The sequence below is a fragment of the Tyto alba genome, unplaced genomic scaffold (genome assembly GCF_018691265.1).
Source record: "Tyto alba isolate M040663 unplaced genomic scaffold, T.alba_DEE_v4.0 Super-Scaffold_7, whole genome shotgun sequence".
NCBI lineage: Eukaryota > Metazoa > Chordata > Aves > Strigiformes > Tytonidae > Tyto > Tyto alba.
Window position 1 is genome coordinate 18,287,239 of NW_024881328.1, and position 17,692 is coordinate 18,304,930.

Here is a 17,692-nt window from a genome sequence, read left to right on the forward strand (position 1 = left end):
CGGGAGCCGCAGCGCCGCTCGCCCGGCGAGCTCTGCCCACGCCCGCCGCGGCCCCGGAGCCCCGGGGCGCCCTGGGGAGCGGCGGGGGAGCGCGCCCCGCGGGCCGAGGGCCCCCCCGGCCCCCCGGCGCGTCCCGCCATGGGGGACTGAGCCGGGGGGCTGAGCGCGGCGGGGAGGCGGCGGGCAGGGCGGGGGGCGCGCAGCCCTCGCCGGGCTCGGCGGGCGCCGGGGCGGCGGGAGGCGGGGGGGGCATCCCGGGAGGATGGCAGAGCCGCCCCGGCGAGCCGAGCCCCGGCGCGCAGGGAGCCAGTGAGAGGGAGGAGAGGGGAAAACACAAACAAGCAAACAACCCACAACAAACAAAGCGGGCAGAGAGCAGCGCCGAGCCCCGCCGCCCCTGCCCCAAAGGCGCCCGCCCGCCCGCAGCCCGCACAGCCGCTGCCCCAGCGAAGATGCGCCCGGCCCTGGCCCACGGACTCTGCTCGCTGCTGCTCAGCCTCTGGGTACCCAGGTAGGAGCTTTCCCCCCCCCGCACCCGCCCCAGCCCCGCCGCCGCCGCCGAGCGCCCCGGCCCCGCGGGGAGGGCGCCGGGGAGCCGCCGAGCCCAGCCCCGGGCCGGGGGCCGGGCTGCCCAGGGGGCTCCGGGGGGGTCCCGCCGCCCCGGCCCGGCCCCGCACGGCCGCGGCCCCCCGCTCCGGGCGCTGTCAGAGCCGCTGCCCTCCCCCCCCCCCCCCCCCGGCCCCCCTCTGCCTTTTCCCCGTCCCGGCGGAGCGCCGGCGGGATGCGCGGCACCCCCCGTTCCGGGAGGTTGTTCCCCTTCCTCCCCGGCCGGAGCCGCCCCAGCGCCCGCCCTGCCTGCCTCAGTTTCCCCTCTCTCCCGGGGGCGCAGGACGGGCCTCGGTGCCGGGAGCACCCTCGGAGGCCGGAGGGATGCCGGCGGGGATGCCACTCTCGTGGGGAACGGTGCCCACGGGATGGATGGGTGGCTTTGGGCTCCGCACCCCAGGGGCAGACAGTGAGGTGGGGGGAATCCACCTGCGTCCTCCCCCCGGCTCCGCCGATCCTAAAGGCGAGGGGGCCGCCTGCCTTCCAAAAAACGGCCCCCCAACACTCACCACCCCTGTCGGTCTCCATCTCCCCCGGGTGGCTGGCAGCTCCCCTCCGCCCGCTCCCAAACTTGTGCGCTGCAGGCAGCCAGGGGTTAACGCTGGTGCTGGTGTGAGTGTTGGGGGGGGGGGGGGGTCCCCCGCCCTTCCCCCTCCCTCCAGCCCTTTAAATATAATTTGTTAACGTTGGGACTTGTATTAATTAAAGCAGCAGCCGCTGCAGCCTGTGACCTGGGGGCTTGTCACCGTGAAATCAAGTTTAAATCCAGATTTCAAGGGGGGAAGAGAGCTGGGGGGAGTGCTGTGTCCTCTGAGGGAGCGTGACAGTGACAGCTCCTTGCCGGTCCTTGTCCCCTCTGAGCCCTGGGTGGAGCAAGAGGCAGAAGGACCTGCCCCTCCGTTCTCCGGGGGACCTAGACAAGGGCCCCTGCCTCAGTTTCTCTGCTGTGCAATGGGGAGAAGGACCATAACATCTCCCCCATGCCGGGACGCCCCGGGAGAAGGTGGCAGGCACAGTGACTGGCTCAGTACAGACAGGGGACAAGGTCCTTGCAGTGCCTGGGGCAGGAGCTGCTGGGCTTGGGGATGGTGGTGGCTGTGGATCTGCTTTGCATCTCGTGTCAGCCAGGGCTTGCTTCGACAGCATGAACGAGTGCAGGAGCCGGGCAGAGGATTCCCTCTCTTGTGTAGCGGATTTGGAAGGATGTCCCCCCTCCCATTCTCCTTCCCTCCGCTCTCCCCGCACCTTGACTCTCCTTGTTGGAGTCACTGTGGATTTGCACTGGGGCAGACCCACATATCAGCCGTGGAAGTGGTGGGGTGGGTATAAACACCCTTGGAAAACTGAAGAAAGCAGCAGCCTGACTCTGACAGCTTCCCTTCCCCCCTGAGCAATCTGTAATTCAGCAGGGACCCTGGGGCTGAGCCCTCCCTTCTGAGCTGGGCCAGTGCTGAGCTGGGGAAGCCAGTCCCTGACCCCTGAGATCTGCTTCTGTCCATGTACCTGCACCAGGCTGGCAGGATTTGGGGGAGCAGAGGGGGAATAACCCTTCTCCCCAAGATCTGACTGCTCCATAGGGCAGCTGCAGTCCTTCCTGCAGCAGCATCCTCCGAGTCTAATTTCTATAATCAAGGTTCAAAGGGCTCCAAGCTCCTTGCTCCTCCCAGGGACCCAGCTCATGGCCATTCAGGGGAAGAGGGAGCTCTGCCTGCAGAGAGCTCTCAGCTGTCCTGAGCAAGGAGCAGGGTGGTGCTGAGCTGCTGATGGACCCTGCTGTAAGATGCAGGATGCTGCTGGGCGTCCCGCTGCCTGCTGCTCGCTTTGCAGGACTTCTGCTTGGACACTGTGGGTCCCACGGTCCTTCAAGCCGTTCCCTGGAGCTGGGCAAACACTTCCCTTCCATCTCCTTTTCTGCATCTGTCTGTCCTATGTACCACTGTCTTACCTCCAGGAACCTCTCTCTGGACATGTTTTGTCCATCTCCCCACATTCCATCCACCTCCCTGTTTCCTCAGGCAGCATCTCTACTTATATGAGTACTGGCAGCCCTGCCACAGACCGTGAGCCTCCCCTTGCACCCATCCAGCTGCTGGGCTCTGTTATTCTGTGGTGACAGACATCAGGTCCAGTGGGTCTGGGATGTGATGGTGGATTTGGGATTGTTGCTGGGAGCTTGAGGGTGTTTGGCAGGGTGCTGGGTTCTGAATTTCCCAGCGGAGCTGGCAGCAGGAGGCTGGTCACTCTGATTACCTCCCTTGTGAGGACCAGCAGTGCCAGGAGGGATATGGGAGATGCGGGGAGGGGATCAGCCAGCAACAGGGATGGAGCTGGATGTGGGATGGGTCTCGGGCTCTGGGGTCTCCGGATTCTCCCAGAGGGAAACCCACGCTTTCTGGGGAAGGCAAGCTGGAGCAGTCTGTGCCGAGAGTCTGCATTGCGTGGCCAGGGCGGGAGATCCCAGAGGGAGCACGCAGAGGGGGTACAGCCCCAGGAGATGCTGGGCTCCAGAGGCAGGAGTGACAAATTTGGCTGCCTCTGGGCATAGGCTGCTGGGGTGTCCAGGCTGTGCTGACATGGCTGGAAAGGATTACAGCCCCAGTGCTGAGCTGCTGTTGTGCCCAGGGGTTTCCCAGCCTTCTCTTTAGGCAGCAGGCACCGTGTGGGTTGAGGAGCATCTCCCCTCCACATGTGTGTGTGTCCCCAAGCTCTTCCCCCTCCACGAAGGGGAAGCGAGCGCTTGGCACATTGCTTGCTCCCAGCTCACAGGTTTCCCTTTCCCTCCCAGCTCCTGCTCCAATGAGATCCTGGGCCTGAAGCTGCCGTCGGAGCCGGTGCTGAATGCCAACACGGTGTGCCTGACCCTGCCGGGGCTGACGCGGCGGCAGCTGGAGGTGTGTGTGCGCCACCCCGACGTCACTGCCTCGGCCATCCAGGGCATCCAGATCGCCATCCACGAGTGCCAGCACCAGTTCCGGGACCAGCGCTGGAACTGCTCCAGCCTCGAGACCAAGAACAAGATCCCCTATGAGAGCATCATCTTCAGCAGAGGTAAGGGATGGACAGTCTCCCTCCTCTTCTTCTTTGTCTGCACAGCCCCTGCTCTCAGGAGCCCTCATGGGTCACCCATGGGTCCATGGACAGCTCTTCCCTGGACCAGGGGACCAGGTCAGATCTTCAGCATCCTCATAGATGCTGAAGCACTGCGCTGTGGCAAAGCTGGGCTCTTCTCCATGCACCTTCGTACCTACGCTGGCCCTTGTCCTGAGCTGCTCCTCCCTGCCCAGCCCCAGCTGCTCCCAAAGCTCCTTGCAGGCCCCACCGCTTCCTGACATCTTCCCCCCGTGTGGTGTAGGCTGCTGTTTGGAGTGGTGCCATGGGTGTGCAGCACAGTTGGTGGGTCTAAAGGTGAATTCTGTGCTCCAGGATCCGGTTTGGTGGCTGCAGTGAGCCTCTTGGCTCATTCCTGCTCTGGGGATGGTGTTTCAGTGCATCACGGTGAGCAGAAATGCCCCTAGCTAACGGGACGTAGCTCTGTGAGCCCATCACCCTGGCGTCCTGCCTTGTGTGAGAGCTTTCTGTTTTGTGAGACCCGAGAGCATGGTGTCATGGTGGGGCAGGGAGACAGGCTGTCCTGGGAGCTCACCTGCCCACAGAGCCCCCAGCTGTGCTGCTGGGAGAGCTGTCCTAGCCCTCCATGACCCAGTGCCAGGGTCTCCTCGTCTCCCTCGCAGGCATGGCTGACTCTGCCTGTAGAAGAACCTCCCTGGTTGATACTCTTTCCCTCAGGAAAGGACTCTGGGGGTGCAGAAGGGCTGCCCTCCATGGTGTAGATCAAGGTTGTGACCTGATGGGATGTTCTGTAGGGCTTGAATGTATCTCCACACCGAAGTACCCTTCTAAGTGCCTGTTGCCCCAGAGCATGGGCAGGAGAGGACAATATAGTGCCAGTGGCAGGCAGGGTGCTGAGGGCAGGCAAGGTTCCCAGCAAACATGTTGCTCCTCCAGCATGAAGGTGAAAAGTGTCAAAGATGCTGCTCACCTACCTGCTTTGGGAGCCTCCTAGCCTGGTGCCCAGCCAAGAGGTGCCTCCTCCGCCTGCTTCCCCTTTCACATCCTACAACATCTTCTCTCCCTGGGACCGGGAGGAGAGTCTCACAGAGGAGAGGTTGGCAGCTTGAGTCTTACATGCCTTTGAGAGGATGCAATGGCAGGAGCCCCCAGGCAGCTGTAGCAGGTGGGAAGGTGGCTGGAGAAGGGAGCGCAGAAGAGTTTTGGTGCTGGGAGGTCCCTCGTGTCCAGGGCAGATGGGCAAAGTCTCCCTGGAGGGGTTGCTACCTTGGAGCACATGTGCACATCAGAGCTGTGGTCCTGCCATGGAGCAGCCATGGCCCCGCTCAGCACCGCAGTGCCTGGAGAAGGGCAGCGTCTCTTCCCTCCGCAAGCAGCACCCAGGTTAGGGCCTGGCAGGGAGGGTGGGGACTGTCAGCCCTGATAAGCATCGAGGTATTTCCAGGTCCTCTGAGGAATGCGGTTCACTTCTAGTCTCCTCAGGCAGCAAGAGACACGGACCTGCTGGCTCAAGTTGCTCACACACCCAGGCGAGCTTCCCTGCTGCGGGTCCCATCAGGCTGGGTGAGAAGCTCCAGCAGCAGAGAGCATTGACCTTCTGCATCCCTCCCTCAGCCCACCAGGTCTGGTGGTAGCCGATGGCTTGCAGCTCACTTGTGCCACTGCAGCCCTTGCCACTCACAGGGTTCTGACTGATGGGTGTGGGGAATCCCGCAGCCCCTAGACTCTTGCCCCACGCCTGAGCTCTTGGGTATGGCTTATCCCAGGCTCCCAGCACCGGTGGGATCCCATGCTCTGGGATGGAGACCCAGCACCAGGGAAGGATGGAGGTAGGCCTGGAGCAGCAGAGCAGACGGGCACCCCATGGCACTCCTGTTTTGGCAGCAGAGGGTGCAGGTTGAGCCCTGGGCACCCAGGCCATCCCATGCAGTTGCTCAGAGGCATTCTGGTGTGGAGCAAACCCTGAGGCCGGTGCCCTGGCCTGCTTCCAGCCCATTCGTGTCCCTCAATAACAGGGCTGGAGCTCTGAGCTCCGCCTTGCAGCTGTTATGGGCACAGCCTTCAGAGCAGGGGTGCTGGGGGCATTTCCTGAGCCTGGAGCCAGAGGAGAGGCGAGCGGTGGAAGCGAGGGGTGCAGGCTCCGTGCCGCATGCATTAATGCATCTGACCCCTGGGGACCAGGTCTCTGCTCTGTGCCCTGCCCCATCCTTGCCGTGCCTGGGAATGCAATGTGCTTGTAGGACCATTGTTTGTAACCCAAAGTGACAGACCCCTTTAATCTTTTATTCCTTTTCCCACTTCTTCTGCCATCAGTTCAGCCGTGCGTGAATCTCACTTTAAATTATTTGTAGCTGGCTTCTCCCTCCCGCTCCCCCTACTTGGCTCCACTCCCCACCTCCACCCCATCCTCCTGCATCTCTTGCATCTTCCCCAGCGTGGGTGTGAGCCATCCGGGTTGCAGCACCGGTGCCTGTCTCGCACTCTGCCTGGCATCCAGGCACTTGGTGGAGCCAAGGGGCTCAACCCCTGGGGACAGAGCAGGGGACAGTGGCAAAAGAGTTCCTGTCTCCCCATCCCACTGATCTGATCACAGAGGTTTGAGCACAAGCCCTGGGGAGCCAGGAAGGAGCAGGGAGGCTTCAAAGCAGACAGGGCTGGGAATCTGGGGTGGCTTCCGAGCAGCATAAGTGGGGACAGGGACACTGACATCATCCTGGGCAGAACACAGGCCTGCCAGAGGCAGTAGGGAGATGCAGCCATCCCTGGGATGCAGGGCACACTGGCTGTGAGGCGCAACAGCAAGTTAATGGAGGACAAGCAGAGAGGGCGCCCAGGGAGTTACTATCCTTGCTCTCACAGAGCCCCTGGTTTTTTTTGAGACATCTCCATGGGCTGTGGGTTTTTCAGGTTTGGTCTTCTGATGCTGAACCCTTGGGGTGTGGGGGTGTCCCTTGTACCCCTCGCTGAGCCTCCGGTGCCATCTGCATCCTCCATTCTCTTTGGCCCTCATCCCCTCCATGTGCATCCAGGCTCAGCCAGATGTCTTCTCCTGGCCCCAGGGGCACGTGTAGGAGGATGGAGCAGGGAGTTGGAGGCAGGTGGTTGCATCTGCACTAGCCATGGAGACAGGTCCCCTGCCCCTGCTCCGAGGGTCAGCAGCACGATCATGTCCACCTCGCTGGAGAGGGTGGCTTGTTGCCCCCAGTATGTGGCCCCCCCTCAGTACCCACAGGCTGCTGGGCACTGTGTGGCTTGGCTGGGCTGAACTATGCCTGGGCGCCTGCCAAAACCAAAACTACGTATGGTTGTGGGTCATCGAGCCTTTGTCGTTCTCTGGTATGTGTGCACCCATGGGTGGGTGTCATGCCAGCAGGGCTGGGGCTGTCTGGCTGCTGGGCAGGGGCTGTCTGAGCTGTGCTAAGGGATCCCTCTTACCTGAGCGTTCCCCTTTGCTGATTCCAACCCCATCTATATGGCGCTCTGAAAGAACCGGGGCCCCCACCGAGGGGCTGGGTGTCCTTGAAGGCCCCTGAGGGTCCGTGGCTGGAGGGAACATGGCTCTGGAGTGCAGCACCCCTTGGTTCCTTCTGCAGCCTTTGGAGGGATGGGTGATGCTTGCATGCCCTGTGCCCTCCTTAGAAGGGCTCCCTGGTGCCAAGTGGTCTGCGTGGCCACAGCCAAACCCTGATTTCTTGCAGCAAGGAGGGGGGAACTCCCTGTAAGGCTGGAAACACCAGGTGCTGGGGCCCAGAGGTTGGGGAAGCTTTGCCATGTGCTGAGGGAGGCAGGTGCTGTTAGGGCTATCCGGAGAGATGCTGACAAGCTCAGGACCCCAGTGCCCAGCTCTGCAGAGCCCCAGCGAAACTCCAGTGCCCGCAGACCGCAGCGTCTGTCCCTGCACAACTGCAGCTGGGCTGCTGGCAGGGTTTTTGGTACCCCCGGGCAAGCCAAGGGCTTTGCCCACCTGGCCCTGAAGCACACGTGGGTGCTTCAGATGCTCAGCTGCATCCCTATGGGTGCCCCCATCCCCTGGACTTTTCCCCAGCTGATGGGGACAAGCGAGACCCTGGGGCCAGGGCAGCATCCCCGGGGGGGTGCGGGGCTGATCCCGGCTCCCTGCGGCCCGCAGAGCGGCGAGAGCTGCCGGCTCAGAGCGCCGTGGGCGGACAAGGAGCGAGGGCTGCGGGCTGTCCCTGGCACGCTCAGGGAGGTGCAAGGAGGCAAGTCGGGATCTGCAGGGAGGTGTTTAGCGCCTGGCGCCTGGCCAGACCCTGGCAGGTTCACCTGCAGTTTAATTAGGGAGAGGGGAGGGGAGAGGAGGGAGCGGGGCTGGGGGAGAGGCGGCGTGTCGGGACTGGCCGTCTCTGTGGGCCTCGCGGGAGGTGGCGGGAGAAGATCTCCTCCTCCTCGCCAGCCAGCAGAGCCGGGGTGATGTGCCCGCAGTGCCTGGCAGCTGCCCGCCATTCCTGGGGAGTGCTGGCCACGGAGGGGGCAGTTGAACATCCCTGGGGTGACCCCGGGTGCACCCAGCCCAGGCTGTCCTGCCTGCTCCCTCAGTGGCACCCGGGTGCCGCAGTGGCGGGTGCTGGGAGCCCGTTGCTGCCTGGGTGCGGTGGTGATCCGTGGGAGGAAGGCCATGACTCCAGCTCTCCCTACCCCAGCAGACTATGGAGCCCACAGCCGTGCCTGAGCCAGGTCCGTTGCCTTCGTGCCACATCTGCATGAGAGATGGAGAAACTGCAGCATCTGTGGCAGAGCCAGTGCAAGCTGGGGCTTGGGGTCCTGCTAAATGGCTCTGTCTCCTAGGTGCATCTTGACAGGGAATATCTTCCCCTGCTAAGAAAGCCACTTTGGGATCTGACCTGGGGCCGAGATTTCATATACATCCTCCTTGCCCAGCACGGTCCTTTAAGTACATGGCAGGCTGGATGCCGGCGGGGGTGTTGGGGTGGTGTCCTCCATTCCCTCTTCCCTGCAGGATGCAATACTTCTCCTCGCACCGCCCATGGCTACAACCTCTTCTGCGGCCTCTGGAGGGATCTGGTGGCTCATATGTCACCACTGAGGTCTTAAGTGGCTGAGGTAGCTGGGGAGTCTCCCTCCAAAGGACTTGGGGCTGGCTGCCGCACACTGCGCTCGGCTGTGGTTCCTGGAAGCTCCCACCCTTGCTGAGCCCATGAGGCTGGTGGTTGTGGCCTCCAGCCACGTTGCTCGCTGCTTTGCTGCAATCCTCCAGGCACTGGCATGGCCAGGGTAGAGTGAGGAATGTAAACTGAACCTCCAGGCAGAACTGCACTGGTGTGGCTGCTGCGGTCCTGGTGCTGCCCTGGCCCCCTTCTCCTCACTGATCACAGCTCCCCATTAATGTGGGGTGAGTGAAGGAGATGAGAAGGCAGGGAGGAGCAGCAGGACCAGGCAGAGTGATGCTGAGCAGGGAAATGACCATGGTGAGATGGGGACAAGACTCCCAGAGCACTGGGATGCCAAATCCTGGGGACCAGCCTGTCCCCTGTCCACAGCCTGGGGCATGGCAACTCCAGGGACAAGGACCTGTGCCTCATTCACCAGCTCACATGTAGCTGGAGATCAGTGGAGGAAGGAGGAGGGCTGGGGCTTGACCCCATGGAGTTTCCCAGCTGTGGAGGCCACCAAACGAACCCAGCCTCTTTACCTGTAAGGAGATGGGCTTGCTAGATGGACCGGGAGGGATAGAGCTTCTGTCTGGGCTCCAGAAGGGATTTTAAGGAGAAGCCACACGGGAAATTATTTGTTAGGCTGGGAACCGTGTGAGAAAGAGGCTAATGGGAAGGCAGGGGCAAGAGGAGAGTGTTGTGCTGGGTGGAGGGTTTGCTGCTGCTGTCCCCAGGCACTGGCTGTGCGAGGAGCCAGGGACACCGAGCGGGGTGGCAGCAACAGGTCCCTGCTCTTGGGCTGTGCCCGGGTATGGCTCATGAAGGGCTGGAGCTGGCCCAGATTGCGGGGACGGAGAACTGATATGGGCAGAATTTCGGGATCCTGGAGACCTTCCCGTGGTGGTTCTCCATCCTGCATTGCTCACCTGGGGGCTGAAGTTCCCCAGATTTGGGCTGCCCTGCTCTAACAGGGATGTGGGTGTGTTGCAGGCGCTGCCTGCCAGCGCTCTCCCCGGGGAGGCTGCGCAGCGGACGCACCAGCAGCCCCATTACCTGCCTGCTGAAAAATGTTGTTCAACTTGTGCATGGAAAGAGGCAGGCTAAGAGCAAGCTTGTCCCACACCAAGGGGAAGCTGGGAGAGGCTCCCACTGGCTTTTAAGCAGCGCCTCGTTAATTTTTGAAATGCACCAGTGTCAAATTAGCACACAAAAGAGCAGCGTGACGTTAAATGCAGGTTTCTGAGCTGCGTTTCATTTCCCTTTAATAAGATCATAGCATTTGCTGGGCGGGCGGCAGCGAACCACCGAGGAGACATGCGTGATGGGGAGCATCACCCAGGACGGGTGACAGCAGCAGGGAGCGGTTGTGCTCTCACCTCTCACGACTCTGTGGTGCAGGCAGGGAGCTGGCAGAGCCCCTGCCTGGGATCTGTGTTTTGGGGTGCTCACCCAAATTCCCTGTTTGATGGCATGAATCTGCTGGAGAAAATGCCTCAAAACCTCTTGCCTGCTCAGCTGTAGCAAAGCCAAGGCTGATCAAGCTGCTCTTGTCCAACAGAGGGAGAGAGGCTGGAGAACTCCAGCTATTTATTTATTCACATGTGAAGCCATGGCACAAAATCTGGCTCTCCCTCTTTCGCCTCCTCATGCTGGAGCTGTTCACTGCGCACTGAAGCAAAGGGCACTGTGGGATCCCCACTTGGCCGGGGAACCACTAATAAAAATATTACTTTGCATTTAAAATAAAATAGAAGTTCCGGGTAGGGGAGGCTCTTTACCCAGCTGCAGTGAAGCCAAGCAGCCCTCGGGCAGCCCCTGCTCGCAGCCCCATGTTGCTCCTGCCACGGGACCCGTCCCTGTCCCCATCTACCCCATCCCCAGCTAATGACACTTGGGGATGTCCTCACTCCCTGACGTTTAACAACAACCAGCTGCCGGCCCTGGCAGCATGTGGTGCGGTCGCGGCATGCTCTGACTAACTAGGGATGCTCGATTTTTCCAGCGCGGTATCGCATTTAGAGATTCTTGTGGGAACCAACGGGGCTTAGAGAGGGAAGGGACATGGGCTGGACAGGCAGTGCTGCCTGCTCCTGTTATTGCCTGATCCTGCATCCTGTGGGTAAGCAGAAATGGCCCATTCCTCAGTAGAAGTATTCTTCAGCCAGCGTTATATTTAATACAGTGGGACACTCTGAGTGGAGAGTGGAGGAGATACTGCCTTTCCCGTCAGAGCCATAGTGCTGGTGCCTGAGCAGTGCCGTGGTGGCATCTCCTGGGGCAACCTGAGCGCAGGGTGATGGTGGGAGCTGGGGTCCTGGCCAGGGCAGGGCTGGGCTTCAGGGCAGCAATGGTCCTGGTGGGGACGGGGCTGGAGAGCGCCGAGTGAGGTTTCGAGTGGTCCAAGTGGGAGCTGGTGGATGAGGACAAGGCAAGGCACAAGCTGAACCTCTGGCTCCCTACACCCCGGCATGACGCTGGGCTCATCCAGCCCCCCGTGGCGGGGTCACACCGCCCAAACTGAGCCCCACTGTTTCCTTCCTTGCAGGCTTTCGGGAGAGCGCCTTCGCCTACGCCATCGCGGCCGCTGGTGTGGTGCACGCCGTCTCCAACGCCTGCGCCCTCGGCAAGCTGCAGGCCTGCGGCTGCGACCAGAAGCGCCGGGGCGATGAGGAGGCTTTTCGGCGCAAGCTGCATCGTCTCCAGCTGGAGGCCATGAACCGCGGCAAAGGCATGGTGCACGGGGTGCACATGGAGCACATGCCGGCCGAGACCCCCGGCCTCCAGGACTCCTGGGAATGGGGAGGGTGCAGCCCCGATGTGGACTATGGGGAGAAGTTTTCCAAGGATTTCCTTGATTCCCGGGAAACCTACAGGGACATCCACTCCCGCATGAGGCTGCACAACAACCGCGTGGGCCGGCAGGTGAGTGGGGTGCTGGGCGGGGGTGCGGGGTGATTGGTGGTGGGGACAGGGTCCCCAGGGGACACGTGAGAGGGCTGCAAGGGGCTCGTGCTGGCTGTGGTGGGGCTCATGTGCAAGTCCGGCATTGTCCCCAAGGCATGCCCTCTCCCCACTTTTGCCCAGAGCAAAGGCCATGGTGCAGCCCTGCTGCCAAGCATCTCTTCACCTCTGAGGTGGGGAGGGCACCTCTGAGCATAGTTGCTGTCCCCCTGCCGAGGGACACTTCCCCAGGCCACTGTCACTTACCTGTGCTGCAGCAGTGCTACGGGGCTGGTATGGCAGTGAGTCCGTCTCCTGCCTCTCGGGGACTGGGTGAACTGGTGTCAGGCAGCTGCAGTGGGATGGAGCTACAGACAGGGAGGAGGAAGTCACTGGCATCGTGGGGACACAGCACAGGTTCCGCAGCACCCAGCCACAGCTCTGCCTCCGGAGAGGGAGCCAGTGTCCCGAGGGGGCAGATGTGAGCGGGACTGAGCCAGGCAGCGGGCACCTATGCCAGCTGGGAAGGGCAGCCTTCCCTCAGGAGCAGAGGTGACAGCCCACAGCCTTGTCCCCTGGCTCCAAGGGGCTGCTGGAGCCTGCCCAGGTGAGCAGGGCAGCCTCCCCTACATTCTCATGATGTCAGGTCTCGTTAAAGGTGCTAATTAGTAGCTCACTCCGTCTGGAAGCTGATGTTTAAAAGCAGCCTGATAGTGGAGACAAGAAGCATGCAGGCAGGAGGGACTGGGAGGATGGCTGCATTTCCCTGCCTGCCTTTGCTCCCAGCAGGTGCCGGGGAGATCCCATCCCATCCCATGGATCCAGTGGGACCTTTGTCCCCAAGACCCCAGCCACACCCCGCCAGGGCAGCACAGGGGGGTGTGTAGTGGCTGTGGGAATAAGTAATTAAAGATCAGAATTGCACAGGGAGTGTTTCCTTGGGATGGCTCAGACATTTGGATATGCCTCTTGCTTTGAGCATGTTTAAAACCAGCTGTGAGATGGGGACGCTGCAGAGCAGGACCTTGATGTGTGCCCTTTCCTGGTGCTGGAGCTGAGCTTTACTGTCCTGAAAAGCTGTCCCAGTTTGGCCAAGCTATAAATGCCTGAGGAAAGCCAGAGTCTTTTGCTTGTTTGGCTTTGTTTGCTTGCATGTGGTGAAGGCTTGCTCAGCGTTGGGCAGCTAAATCCTTCACAGGCGTCTCTGCCCCAAGCCAGGCAAGCCCCCCTAACCCAATTCTGGCTGCAGGGCTCATCCCGGCTCTGAGTGCCCCAAACCACTGGGACTCTTGGCAGTGCTCATAAATTTGGGGGGTGTATTGTCCATTTCCCAAGGGAAGCCCCACAGCCCCCCACAGAAGGAGGGGAAAGGTGAGAGAGGAATATTTGCACAGGGGGGATGTCACCACGCAGTGCCTGTGGGATCCGGCAACAGTAAAAATGCCTGGGGTCTCTGTGTCCTCAAGGGCAGGCAGACATGGGACCAGCAATGTCAGCTCTCGGTGGCTTTAGAGACAAGAGCTGGACTGGTGGAAGAAGCCTGGGAGCTGGAAGCAGAGGCAGAGGAGGACCAAAGGGAGAAAGGAGGGGATGGTGCCAGTGCAGGTGGGGAGGCAATGGCTGGACAGGCTGCCCAGCTCAGGGACCCTGTTGGGCTGAAAGTGTGAGCCTGTGTGCTGGTCGGGTTGTGATGGCTGTGGGTGCCATGCATTGGAGCCAGGAGATGATGCTGTGCCTGGCCTGTGCCTGTTGGTGCCGTGGTTATTGCCAGGGCTGGACCTGGCTATCCACACTGGGTGTGGACGGGTTCCCCGGCTCCCCGCCTGCTCTTTTAGCAACGCTGTGAGCCCCACACCCACCCAAGCTATCCTCACTCCTAGGACCATATTTCTGCTCTCAATAGGAGCAGTCTTCTGGGATTTCCCTCCCCTCCGAGGCTTGAACCCCTTGAGCAGAGCGGTGCTGCGGACATGCACGCCACGTGCCGTGCCGTGCCCTGCCACACGCCGTCCCTCCCCGTGCACCGAGCAGCTGCCGCACCCAGGGCTCTCCAGCATCTCACCGATGCTGAACCTCGTCTCCGCGGTCCCTGGGTGTCCCGAGGGGTGCTCTGTGCGTGGGTAAGCCTGGCTCCTGTCCCAGGCCCTGCAGTGCCGGGAGGAGGTGACAACCCCACCGATGGCCTCATCCAGGGGTCATGGGGTGTGGGTTTCTGTAGTGTAGTGGTTATCACATTCGCCTGACACGCGGAAGTCCCTCGTTCGAAACCAGGCAGAAACATGCTGTTTTTCCTTCTTTTCTATCCCAATACGAAGCCAGGGAGGGGATTGCAGCTGCAGAGGATGCGCAGCATCCTCTGATGGAGCCAGTGGTCACCCTGGTCTTGTGTTGGAATAGGAAGATCCAGGGTAACATCCTATTCCAACTCAAGACTGAGGTGGGTGTCCTGCATCCCTGGGAGGCAGCAAGTTCCCCAGTGAGGAGCAGCAGGAGTGTGCAAGAGGCTTTGCAGGTCCTCCTAAACCGCCAGATCAGAGAGCAAGAGAGGATGAAAGGCAGCCAGGAACTACCCATTACCCTCACAACAAAGACCTACGATAAAGCTCTTATGAGCGTGTCTGGGAGGAGCTGGGAATGTGCGAAAGAAAGCACCAGCGAGTCCGGGCATGTGCCGAACCTGGGTGTCTGTGAGATGGGTGAAGGACGTGGCCGAGTAGGGGTGCATGGAGGAGATCTGACAGCAAAAGTATGGGGCCAAGGCTCAGATGGGTCCTTCTCGTGTCTCCCACCTCTGGCAGGGTCCCGTCCCCGCTGCGCTGCCCGTGCAGGAGGGAGAACAAGCCATCCCTGGGCAGGGATGGATTGTTGCTGCAGTGCTGGGGCTCGGGATGCTCGGCAGTGATGGCTTGGGTGATGGAGATGGCACACACAACACTGCCTTCTCCAGCCCCAGCTGTGACCAGCTGTAGCCCCAAATGAGCCCCTGTCCAGATGTCACACTGCTGTCCCCTCCATCCCCGTGGTGGCCATCCCAACCACAGCCCTATATGCAGATTTTCCCTGGTCCAGCCAAGGGAGCAGGGAGGGGATGTGGGAAAAGATGGGGTCCCGGTGCCAGCGTGTTCCTGTGGATGGTGTCAAGGATGGTGGTGAGCAGCCGGTGCTCCCGGCCGACACACCCAGGGCACGGCGGAGAGGCCGGGCAGCTCATTACCTGCGAGGTGGAGGCTGTTCCCGGCAGGAGACAGGACTCTCAGCAGGATGAAAGCCAAACTCCAGCCCAGCCCAGACCTCTCCGCCGTGTGCCCCAAGCTCCAGGCGTGTTTCCCTGACCTGCCTTCATTACCATAACTGCTTAGCAACAGGGAGATTTACTCAAAACCAAGAAAACAAGGAGTAAAAACTACCTACTCCTACTAAAACAAGGCACTCCTCACACGTGTCCCCCCAGGGAGGGGGCAGGAACAGGCAGCGCGTGTCAGGCGTGAAGCCGGGCAGCCAGGCAGGGCTGGCATCGTGGGACAGAACCTTGTGCCGGGCCACGTGTCCCCTGGGCTCCCCTTGAGTCCCGGAGCGTGACCCTGGGTTGGGGGGATCAGCCTGCAATAGTCTTTGCGAGCCCGGCGGGGCTTGGATGTCCCCATGGGAAGGGGACTTGCTGGAGCCTGTGCAAGCGCGTGGGCGTGGGGGCACACAACCCAGCAGGGAATCCCTGTCAGGACAGGACAGGGGACAGAAAGAGATATAAGCTGCCTCCTTTCTAGGCTGTGCAGGGAAGTGCAGCCACTCTGTGTCCCTGGGGATTGCTGGGCATGAGCTGTTTCCCTTGGCATGGCCGCAGCAGCATCCCTTGCAGGGGTGGGGGACCTGGGGGGGAGTCCAGCACGCAGCCTGGGTGCTCAGCAGCATTGCCCAGGGAGCCCAAGGTCCTGCTTGCCCCGCACTGGCCTCTGGCCCCTGCATGAGCCACGCTCCCCAGCCAGTCCAAACCACAGCCGCGGCCCAGCCCACACACCCTGGCCCTCATGGGGGACACACACATGTGGCACTGGCCTCAATGCAGCCTCCCAAAACCACAGGTCAGGGCTGTGAGGATCTCCAATCCCTGCTTGAAATTCAGGTGATGGTGGGAGGCAGTGCCTCAGCCCCCCGGCACTGTGCCCAGGGTTTTCCCTGAGAAAGCAGGCAAGAACTGAAAGCAGAACTGTTCCCGGGAACCCCAGAGCTGGGGCTTTATGGGGGGAAAGCCCTGGGGAGGGGAAGGCATCCCTCCCACCTGCCCCACTTGCAGTGCTCCTGGCTGGTGAGGTGCATGGGGGACCCCTGCACTGGGGGCTCCCAGTAGGACTGGGAGGATGCAGCCATGCCAAGTCAGGTTGGTGCTGCTGGAGCCGAGCAGCAGCGGAAAGTGAGAGCCAGGCTCCTTCTCCTCCCTGTGGTCAGGTAGTTCACCCTCTCCTTTAGGTGCTGATGCCTTGCTGGAGCATAAAAGCCAGTAGGTACTGCCAGCATGGGAAAGGACAGGGTGTGGGATATGGGTGACACCAGGCACAGCAACAGGCTCTGCAGCTCCAGAGCTCTGATGGCTGCTCGTGCCAGCCCTTGGTGTTCCCCTAGTGCCAACCCCCAGAGAGCTCCACAATGGCTTCTCCGATCTCCAAAAAACATCTACTCCGCCTTAACCCCTCTGTCCTTCCCTCCCCACCTAGGTGGTGATGGACAACATGAGGAGGAAGTGCAAATGCCACGGCACCTCAGGGAGCTGCCAGCTGAAGACGTGCTGGCAGGTGACGCCTGAGTTTCGCCTGGTGGGGTCCCTGCTCAAGGACCGCTTCTACGGGGCCACCCTCATCCGGCCCCACAACCGCAACGCCGGGCAGCTGGAGCCGGGCCACGCTCGGCATCGCCGCCGGGCTGGCATCAGTGAGCTGGTTTACTTCGAGAAGTCACCCGATTTCTGCGAGCGGGAACCGGCTCTGGACTCTTTGGGCACCCAAGGGCGCCTGTGCAACAAGACCAGCCCAGGCATGGACAATTGCGAGAGCCTGTGCTGCGGCCGTGGGCACAACATCCTGCGGCAGACGCGCAGCGAGCGCTGCAACTGCAAGTTCCACTGGTGCTGCTTCGTGGCCTGTGAGGAATGTCGCATCACCGAGTGGGTCAGCGTCTGCAAGTAGCCGGGCAGGGACGGGTGCCCACCCCAGGGTGTCAGGGACAAGCACGCCTGCCCACAGGGGGGGAGGGAGACGGGGATCGGCGCTGGGAGGGGGGAGATGGAGCCGCGGTACCCGCTTCCCTCCGCTTCGAGGGGGGAGCGGGAGAGGAGATGCCCGGCACCCTCCGAAATCAGCACTTTGTTGTCACCCGGGGAGGGCAGGGCTGCCCGCTGCCTGCTGTCCGCCCGGCCCCGCATGAGAGCACCAAGGTTCCTGGCCCCGGGGAGCGCACGACCATGCTGTACAGACCGCCAACACCAGCACCGCTCGGGGGGGCGGAGGGTGGGCACAGGGGTGGGGGAGCACCCGTTGGCACCCAACGGGACGGGGCAAGGTGGGGTGGGGGACAGCAGGGCACGGGGAGCCCAGGGTGGGAGGGGAGGGGGGACACACGCATTGGCACTGTGCACAGGTTCCTCCAGACACGTGTGAGGCTGTGCTCTGAGTGGGATGGGGATGGAGCATCCCGTGGGATGGAGGGGGGGCACAGCTCCCCGGGCTGGAGCTCGCCTCTGCTGGGGCAGAGCTTGGGCCAGCTTGGGCTGTAGCATCATGGCCGGAGGGGAGGGTGCCCAGAGCTGTGCTGTGCGTGCCTGTGTTATTGTATGGTAAGTTATTTTCTGATTGTGAATAAAAGTGGATTGGAGACAGCACAGGATATTTCAGGGTGAAGCACCCTGGTCTTCTGACTGCCCGGGGCTTTCTGCTCCTGCAGGATTCCAGAAGGGT

General features: G+C 61.7%; 1 protein-coding gene and 1 non-coding gene across 2 annotated transcripts; both read left to right on the forward strand.

The window, feature by feature from the left end:
- Positions 1–238: 238 nt before the first annotated feature.
- On the forward strand, positions 239–17,233 carry WNT10A (Wnt family member 10A). Its single transcript, XM_032984700.2, has 4 exons — positions 239–511; positions 3,392–3,654; positions 11,353–11,729; positions 16,457–17,233. Exons 1-4 carry the CDS (start codon positions 453–455, stop codon positions 16,922–16,924), a joined length of 1,167 nt encoding a protein of 388 aa, XP_032840591.2. The 5' UTR covers positions 239–452; the 3' UTR covers positions 16,925–17,233.
- On the forward strand, positions 13,956–14,027 carry TRNAV-GAC. Its single transcript has one exon. It is a non-coding gene; the product is annotated as a tRNA-Val (tRNA).
- Positions 17,234–17,692: the final 459 nt, after the last annotated feature.